Source organism: Hippocampus guttulatus, chromosome 20 (genome assembly GCF_054856545.1).
Source record: "Hippocampus guttulatus isolate MCC_2025c chromosome 20, RoL_Hgut_1.0, whole genome shotgun sequence".
NCBI lineage: Eukaryota > Metazoa > Chordata > Actinopteri > Syngnathiformes > Syngnathidae > Hippocampus > Hippocampus guttulatus.
In genome coordinates, this window is record NC_141280.1 from 6,577,569 (window position 1) to 6,587,655 (window position 10,087).

Here is a 10,087-nt window from a genome sequence, read left to right on the forward strand (position 1 = left end):
GGTGCAAGTCGATAAGCTGCACTTTGCTGCAAAGGTGTGTCCATTTCTCATTCTTTGGCACAACAAAAGGCCAATAGCGGCAAGGCAACCTGCAACAGCGAGGGGTGAACAGAAATGAAAGTCACAGGCACCGATTTAATGGGGGGGGGGGGGGGGGGGAGATAAGCCACAGGCAAATGGATTCCAAAGGAAAAAGGGAGGATAAACGGAAACAGTGAAATTGGTGGAAAATTAAATATTTTATTTTATTTTATTTTATTTTTTTAGATCATGCGTCTCACGTTGGTTATCACCCCGCTGAGTGGGAAATGTAGAGCTTTTTGTTTTAAAAATAAAAAAGGAAAGACGAGTAGACAGCCGCCGTTTGGCAGATTAAATTCTACACGTTTTCGCCGAATTCCAAAACTGATCAGGCGTGATGGGAAAATCAAGAGCGTGTCTGACATGCGTGCTGATGGGAGGACTGAAGAAGCATACTGAGTTTAAAATTTAAAAAATGTAATAAAATTAAAAGAGATCGAGCCGGTAAAGGGTCACGTTTGTGACTAAACCTTTCAGTAGATTGAAGACTTTGGATCTATTTAGTTACCTCTCGTGTATCCCTGAGTTCTGTGATTAGAACGTAAATGGAGTGCGGATTCTGCACATTAAATTGTGACGTTAAAGAACAGATCATAAAAGCGGACATCCTACTTGACATTGGATCGTGAATGGTGGATAGAAGGCAGCGCTATTGATTGAATGCAGATGACGTAAGCCAATCCGCCTGAATCGTTGCTCCTCCCGTGTCCTTGGTTCACTATTCAAACAGGTTGTGCAGTCAAATTCGCATTTCCTTCTGTTGCGCTGGCAAAAGATGAAGGTGAAACTCGCTCGCGGCTAGCGTCATGGCAACAGGGCATGTGGGGCTTTTTACCCAATTACTTGACCTCCGCAGCTTCGATGCTTTCATTTACTGTATGATGCCTTTTCCTGTTTTCTTGGCTTGGAAGTCACATAAATTGCCTCGGTGTGGCGGGGGCCGCCCTCTAAGGGGGGGGGGGGGGGGGGGGGGGGGGGTGACGTCTCCGACGAGAGGCAATCACTTCTTAGGGTTATTCATCACAAAGCAAGTAAACATTTAGCCTGGCGGCAATTAGCACTATTGGCGGCGGTCACAATGAACCATTGTTAAGCCATGTTTGTTTCCCCTCCTTCAAGCAGTAATCATATACGTTTAATTACCACGGAGGAACTACGGGTCCCTTGTGTACTCTCTGGAAACCTGACATTGGTGGCCGTTCTTCCCCGCTATCCTAAACACGATCAGAAACACTGACTTACATTCACAAAACGTTATGATTTGATCCATGAAACGTGAAAATAGCAAAGAGCAGTCAACCGGACAATCAGCAATGCATTGCAACGGCTGACTGGTGACTCGGCATTCTGGAAATGACGTTACTTGCTGGAGATTGCCGAATAAAAGCATTTTCATTGTTAAGCGCGTTGCTAAGGGTCTAACTATAACATGGGTGGGTTGTGTTAAAAAATAATCATAATAATAATAACCAAAGTATGCTTGAAATAGTTTTAGCCATGAGTATTGCTCAAAAGATGGGTGGCTAACTTTACTTCACACCTGACCTTTAACTACACTGACGCTAGCCGCTAAAGAAATGTCGCAAGCTTAGCCAACGCAAAACGCTAAAAGTAGCTAAATTGCATTACAGCAACAGTACCTACCTCAATCGCATTTATCCTCTCAATTCCTTTCTCTCTCTCTCTCTCTCTCTCATACACACACACACACTTTTATTCTATTGCTGCCAAAAACAAGGTGCTACCCTGTGCTATGTTAGCTGTTAGCAACTTCTGTCTAGACCAGAAACCAAAGTTGCTGCCGCTCGTGGGCAGCCCACAACATGCGCCCCGTTTTTAATCCAATCCCTCACGCTTGCGCCTTCTTCACGTTCTCACAGATGGTAACCTGTGATAGATGCACACAAGCGGCGCCATCCGGGACTTGGCGCCGTTAACTTGCCGCAGCTGCCAGGGGGGTTTTTTTCTCTTTTTTTTTTTTTCCATTTTCCTCTTAGCAATACAAACATTGATTTATTTCTTTTCTTTGTCTTCTGATTCCTAATGTCTCACAGTCGGGTGAAAGTGGAGACAGCCAAATGTGCCATGATTCAATATAGAGAAGCATGTTAGAGGATGATAACATATAAATGTGGGATTTATAGAGTTCAGTCCCATGCGGTTTTTACGGGTATTTGCTTTACTTACTGGACCCTCTGTAGTGGAAGACCCCAAAAGTGTTACAACTGGAGTTCAGTCAAAATGTTGGGAGAAAAATACTGTCTCCACTCTTAAAACTGCTGGGTTACACGTAACCCATACTGGCTGAAATGGCTAAACGTAAAGGATTCGAGCCAAACTTATTTATATCCGGCACATTGGGTTGCGGATTTGAGCCAGCACCATAGGTCAATATTTTCACCTAATAAGGGGTAACAACTACCCATACTGGATGAAATCGCTAACCCAGTGCTAGGTCTCAAAGGGATCAAGCCAATGCTTAAAGAAGACAACTTTGCCCTGTCACTCGAAGCTAGGAATCAGCATATAGCTCATAAGGTCTTGCTTCGGGACCCAAGTGGATGCTCCAATATGCCCTGACCAGGATTGGAAAACCCGATCCCCTTGTCCACAGTCGCCGGGATGTTATCCACTAAGGAATCCACCACCAATGTTACATTTAATTTACTCAGTCGTACACAAGACCTGTTTCCAAAATGGCGGCTGCCCAGCCTGCCCAATTCCAGTCTTCAACCCAATCTGCTGGGTCAAAATACTTCACCCAACCTTGGAACTCAATCTGCTAGCACAGTTTTACTTCACAATAATTGAATGGACCGTCCATTGTTATTTATTGTTATTATTATGATTATTATCATTATTATTATGCAATGCCTTATTATGGATTTTGGTTAGGTTTTTTTTCTGAATCATAAGGACCTTTCTGTTCTTGGTTTTTTTTTTGTACTTGCTCCAACTGAACACGCTCTCCTCTGGCTTTCTTTTTTCCTTTCAGCCCAGCGTGACATCAAATTCCCCCCCCCCCTCCCCGCCCCATGCTCATCTTCCCCGGGTTGGAGCGTGGAGCTGGACAGATCCACGTGTCCTGCGTTTCCTTCCATGTGAGTGATCTCGGCTTTGACCTTCACTCAGCGCTGAGTTGGACGGGCAAGGAAGCAAGAAATGCAAGCACGGGGCTCCTCTCGAGGGGCAAGATCTCTCAGAACAATCGCATACATAACCCCTCACCCGGCAGGGAAACACTTGAATCGCGACCACCTCGAGTGAAAGGTTAGGGGGAAAAAAAAACCAAAACGTTTTAGGGGTTGGGTTGATTGGATTAGACCGTAAAAAGTGAGCCTCAATGCCAATGGTGAATACAAACAACGTATAAACATGTCTTTAGTGATGATTCCCGTTTGGAAGTCTGTACCATGAATCTGTCATCAATGCACCGTTTGAGGCAAAACCTTCAAAGACGGTAAACACATTTTTAGAAATCCATCCAGATCATATCTGCCGCTTCAGGTCCATGTGCGCTGCTGCATGCTAATGTCAGCGCAATCTCCTCTTTGTTCTTGAAACCCACAGTAGATATTTTTAAACCGTGGAAATCATTTGCCAGCAGAGAGGAGATGGTTTCATATTTCTATAAGCTACGCCACGCAGGGCCAAGTGACACATGAATATTCTAAGCAGCTTTGTGCCTCTTTAAATGTATTTGCGCTGAATATGCTGGCAGTGGGCCCGGGCCGTGGCTGGGGCGCTGGGTGTTATCTCTAATTCTTGCAATCCTAAACTAAACTCCGCCATGGTGATAATTCAACCTGGCACAAAGCAAAAAAAAAAAGCTGAGTTAATTAACTCCAACTACTCCCCTTGCATTTGCTTCTCTTTCACTTTGCATGTCCTCGGAACACCCTAAATTTCCCACAGTGGTCACGGGACCCCCCCACACCCTCTCCCTTGTCCACTGCGTGTTAAAGACTCAGCTGGACGCAGCTCTGCTCGCATTTCCGCTAAACAATATCACAACGCGCATCATACAAGCGGTCTTTCTTTTTGTCAGTAAAAGGTAAGCCGTTTTCAATTCAAAAGAAAAACTTTTAATGTAGTTATTAAGTGGATGTTTCATCGTCCTTGTGTGCTCAAAGATCGATCGTTTGGAACACCGATCAATGTTTTTGCCAATGTTCTGTCACGTTACAGACCCGACTTGTAACTGAATCGCACTCAGTTCAAGTTTGTACATTTTCTGCCCTGCCAATTTGAAATCAGGTCCTGTTTGTTAATTAGAAGGATGGATTTTTTTCCCCAAATCTGATTCATTGCTTTATGCAAAAAAAAAAATAAAAAAAAAAAAAAAAAAAAAAAATTAACTATTCAAATAATTGTTCGTTGCTAATGTACATGCTAGCTAGCTATGACAACCCCAAAGTATGCACTGCGGATACCATGAGATGCTAAAAATAAAATGTACATTGTTTAAAATCTCCGGGGAAGTGCATGCAGCCACGATTATGCTATTAGTTAATGTTGACACAATTGGAGCAGCACGCATTATGCCTCTGGACCTCACGTTTGGTCTGGCTATGGCCGCCGATGCTAACATTAGCTTGATTATTAGGTTAGTGTCGGACGCTACAGTGTTACACACCGCAACGTTTTTTTTTTACTGTTGCCCCACATAGCCACAAATAAGTTTACAATATGTCGAACAAATGTGTTTTCATACGTTTAATGTGTTTAGAGCATGTTGGGGGGGGGGGGACTAAATGGAGGAAACTTTCACTCATCATCGGAAGAAAAAGAAACATGTCAATGTTGATTTTCTGTCTTTTTCTCATCTTCCAGAGGCATTTTATGAATAACAAACGTAACGAAACTGAAATTAGATCACATTTTCCACTGTGATTCATTTTTTTAATGTGAATGAATAAATGAGCTCCGTTCCTATTTGCTCACCGGTAAGCTGCCGCGTGATGCCACTTCTTGCCGCATTCCGCCTCATTTCACTCTTACAAGCCGAAAAAAAAACAACCAAGCTAACAGTTATGACGGCGCCCTATCCAAAGTGGCCGTTTTCCAGGAAGTGGCTAAATATTTACTTGGGCGGCTCTGAGACGTCCTTGCTGTATCCATGACTACAACATCCCGTTTAATGCCCTCCGTAGGCACGAGTGAGCAGGATATAAAGGCGCAAGTGTGTTTTATTACGCCGTGTAAAAAGCCGCAGCAGTACCTATAAAAATGCATGTATCTTCAGCTGATGACTATAAAAGCTCGTCAAGCATTCTTTTGCGCGACAAGGTGAGGCCGCCGCTACACGAAGCAAGACAAAAGGCCACTGTTTTCTTTCATGTTCCAACACGCTCCCGTGCGCGTTTGTGAGGACAAGCGTCTGACAGGAGAACAATACTACGGGCACCGTGCGGGGCCCGCCTGTCTTGGCAGAACACAACCGGGCACCGGAAGAAAACAGACAGGCCCAAGGGGAGCTGACCTCCTCGTTTCGGACGCCTTTTCTGCAGTTCTGCAGGAGCAGCTTGGATTATTTGATGACTCAGTGCATCCCAAATGGACAGCACATGCACTGGAAAAGGACCAATGATGCTCTAGAGGGTCTCGGTACATTTTCCTTATGTGATGACCCCACCCCCATAGCTGTCATCTATTTTTGTATGGAGAGAAGACAGCACTGTATGCAAAGTAGGAAAAGCGTCACACTGTTTTTGTCCTTAACCCTTCCATGCACCAATAATGATAACTTGTAATCTGGTTACGTGAGAAACTGTCCACTGTCGTCACCTCCGTCCCTGAAAGGATAATTGTCAGTGCTGATGACATGAAAATACGCCGTGCTTTTATTTCTACTTCATAAAAACAGATAGTTATGGCATAAACAAAACGTAGGGACGTAAACAGCTATTGACACTTTTTTTTTTTGTTCAAATTCAATGAACATTGTGCTGCTCCTTCTGCTGTGTGTATGTGCGTGCGCCATGGCCACCTGGGGGCAGTATAAGGCAAAATTACATCAGTCGCAAATCCAAGTGTTGCGTTAGTTACTTCTAACTGAAGTCAGTCAAGAAGTTGTTTTTCACATTAATTCACAATTAGTTTATTTTTGAAAATCATTCAGCCGTGGATAGATTGTTATCTTATTTTTCTACATGCGTTTGTGTTCATATATCCATCACTTGAACAATACTATCTACTGTCTTATACAATTAAGTTCAGCATGGCGTTACCGGTTCTCACATGAGCCCTTTGGAAATTAATTAGCGGTTGTTCATTTAAAAAAAAACAACAACAAAAAAACACTAGCATCTTCAATTCAAATTGTTTTAAAATCTAATATGTTATTCAGACAAGAGTCATGGCAGTGTAAGCGAGGGGGACATGCGTGTAATTGGATATCCTCGATCCGTATCGGGTCTTGATTACGCATTTTCTAAACTGCTTATTCTGTTCAAGGTCGCGGGGAGCTGGAGTCTCTCTCTCAGCCAATTTCATATCCTCTAACGTGGGTCTACCCGAAATCCGCTTTAGCCTTTTGGTGACACTTATTCCAAAAATAAGAAGCAGCCTCAATGAGGGCTGTTGAGAAGAATGTGAGAAAAGAAGGACAATATACAATAGAGATCTGCAAGGAGACACATGTCGCGAGTTGGCAAAGGGAGTTAGTTTTGTTTGTCTTCCTGTTTTCCAACATAGTCAACACTTCTTTTTATTTATTTATTTTTATACTTGCAGACAATTAAGAAACTACAAATGGGAGATCATAGACGGCAAATTGCCTTTACATTAGGCCATTAAAATTACAGACAAAAGGTTATATGATTGTTAAACAATTTTTATCCTTGTACTTTGTTTTCCCTTTAAATAGAAGGTGGAACACATCCAATCAAAATTGGAGGTTGGCCACCATCCAGTACAACAACGTCAGGCGCAAACAATACTTTCACAATTAACAACTGTGACATTCGTAGCTTTTCAAAGAGGATAAAGAACATATTCCTGTGAGTCTTGTAACACTGTCAGTCCACATTCGTTGCTGCACCATTAGTGTTCAAATATCTGGTCCTGAAATTAAAACTGTTATACCACTGACAAACAGATGCTATTCGTTAACCCCTCTTTAGCGTTTTACATTATGTGTTAGCATTAAGCTAGCTGACCTAAAGGCAGTGTGATGTGGTTGTTTTAAAATACACAACCTGTCATTCTCCTTATTTTTTTGTTTAGTTTGACAATTGATTCCAACTGGGGGTGGCATTAAATAGATTGAAGCGGCTCAGATCTTGAAAAAAAAAATCCTAAATTTCAACGAAATTGCTTGAATTGTCATGATTAATAAATACATGGCACCGACTTGGAAAAAGTCCCACAAAAATATTTAAATGTGCTGCATTTGAATGGATATGTGCAAGCCGGCAAATACCAATGTTCAACAGAAGCTTCCTGCCTTGCTGCCAAAAAAAAGCAAAGTCTCTGTCCAGGGTGCTGAAAAAAGTCTCTCACAAGCGTCAGACTTGACATTTTTTAGCAGGTTTTATGGTCTGGCACCAGAAGAGGGCCGTGAAGGAAAACGATTATCAAATTTATCCTGCAGCCAAATGTCGCTGGTGACACGAATCACCTCTTATCTGCCGTGAATATCGACTCTGATGCCTGTCTGATGGCAACCTGCGCACGGGCCACATGCTTCTCATCAAAATGCACAGGGGCGACAAAAGCCAGAAAAGATCTTATCTCTTGTGATTACACACATCGGCCACCACATTAGGTATCCCTGACATGCTCGAAAAAACCCATTTCAGTCTGAGAATTGCTCAAAATATCATCGTGCTGCGTTTTGATTGACACTGTCAGATATCTATCAATCAATTGTGATTTCCACATATAATAATAGTCATGCGTCAAATTTATATAGCACTGTCCTGGACACTCAAAGATGCCACTATATCCCTTTCATGCACTTCATGACCTCATAACATGATAAGCTATCCACTGTAGTAACCGCTGTCCCTGAAAGGGTTTTTATATATATATATATATATATTCAGAAGTTGGGGGAAACTTTGCCATGAAGATGTTCCTTTAACTGTCAAAAATTAGGGCTCAGCAGACATCCCGACCCCGACTCGGAGGTAGCTCATCAGGCCGAGGTCGCACCAGTGAGACAAACCCGGCTCGTTGTCATAGCGGCGGCTCGCGCAGACGTCGCCTGACTTTCAAATAGGGGCCTCCAGGGTGAAGGGGGGGATTGCAAGGACGTGCTGTCAACGCGCGCCGACACCGACTGTCACCCCTGTCACTCTTGAAAAGCGTTCCGTCCGCGCCGCGGTGTGCGCCACCAAGAAACGGACACAGCGAAGATGCTGCGAGGCTAAACAACACAACTGCTGGTCTGCATTAATTATAGAACTCGATGTTCCATGTGATTACTTTTGAGTGTGGCACTTTTACAATACCTTCCAATTTAGCCAATTAGCTCCAAAGCCATGTCGATGCCAATAACATTAAGTAGTAGAGTTGCAGGTGGGGAGTGGGGGGTGTCACATTGTATGCCAAGCCAATTGATTGCGTAGATGGGCTCTTTGTTTAAAAAGACATTTCCTGCAGTGGACGTGTTGGCTTGTCCGAGTGAGGAATTGACCAATTACAGCTCGACAAAATATACCTGTGATGTCTTACTAAATACTTTAAAAAGCAGGACAGTGACAATCATTTACAAAACAAAGAAGTCCATGCATCCTTCATTAGGTTCGCGGGTGAGCTGGAGTCTATCCCGACTGACTTGGGGTGAGAGGCACGGTACACCCAGAACTGGTCACATTTGAAAAAAAAGTTTGGTGGGTTGGAAAAAAAGAGATAGACAGACACACACGCACACACACACACACACACGTAGCATTGCACGGGAAAGTAAAGCAGCAGCAACAGGGCTTTGCCAACTCTGGTTGGGATGGGAGGGGGGGGGGGTGAGAAAAATGAGCCTCAACAAACCAGTTCCACCCCCTCAATGTCATTTCAATGTGGCCCAGCACACACGCGCACACATTGTTTACAAAGTGTAAAGAAGTGCAATCTTACCAAATCTTAGCACATGCGGCATCCCGCGAGAGTGACCGAGAAAGAGCAGCAGAAGCGGAATGAGGCTGAGCTTGGACCTGACAACGACACTGCTTATCATCAGCGGACGGGAGGTAATCTTCATGTTGTTTGCGGGGGGTGGGGGGGAAGAAAAAAAAAAAGAAACAAAAACAAATGCACGGTGGTTTTTAAATCCCGCCGGCGGCGCGTGTCCGAGCTCCCTTTCCTTGCGACGCACGTCGCTGTTTCTTTATTTTGGAGATGGCCGAGTGAAGCTCACGGCATGGTCACTCGCGCTCTCCCAAAATCCATTAGCAGTCCCGGCATGGTCCTCGTCTTATTCACTGCACCAACACGCGGCAATCCTTCGGCTCGAGGGACGACGGGACATCCATGTCGAGGGGGTGTAGGGGGGGGGGGGGGGGGTCTGGGTGTGGGGGGGGGGGCGCGTTGCTGTCAGTAGCGCTGGCGGCAGGGGAGAAGGAACCCGAGCATGGGCTTGTAAAGGTAAGGATGTGGGAACGGGGGATGACGAGCGCCAAGCAGAGGACGCGGCAGCGATATGCAGCCCCCCACCCCTCCACCTATGAGGCACTGTGGCTCGCATGCACTCCCGTTCTACTGCACTGCTGCACAGCCTGTGACGTGGTGCCAAGGTTAGTGGAGAGAAAGGGAAAAGAGAGCGAGAGAGAGAGAGAGAGAGAGAGAGAGAGAGAGAGAGAGAGAGAGAGAGAGAGAGAGAGAGAGAGAGAGAGAGAGAGAGAGAGAGAGAGCGCGTGGCGATGAAGATGAAAGCGGGAGACGGATCACGTATGAGAGTGATAAACAGAAGAGAAAGTCAGAATGTTTATCTTCAGTCATTCTTCTGGATTGTCTTTCACAAAGTTCCGAGATTACAAATCTCCACTTCGGGCTTCCTGTCTGGGAG

General features: G+C 44.5%; 1 protein-coding gene across 3 annotated transcripts in view; it reads right to left on the reverse strand.

Annotated features, from left to right (window-relative positions):
- The window catches only part of LOC147187767 (glutamate receptor ionotropic, kainate 2-like), a 65,167-nt gene extending 55,377 nt beyond the window's left edge, over positions 1–9,790 (reverse strand). For all 3 annotated transcript variants that reach the window (XM_086100104.1, XM_086100103.1, XM_086100105.1), the window contains exon 1: positions 9,160–9,790. In XM_086100104.1, coding sequence (XP_085956230.1) covers positions 9,160–9,283 — 124 coding nt within the window. In that variant the 5' untranslated portion in view covers positions 9,284–9,790. The remainder of the gene's footprint in view (positions 1–9,159) is intronic.
- Positions 9,791–10,087: the final 297 nt, after the last annotated feature.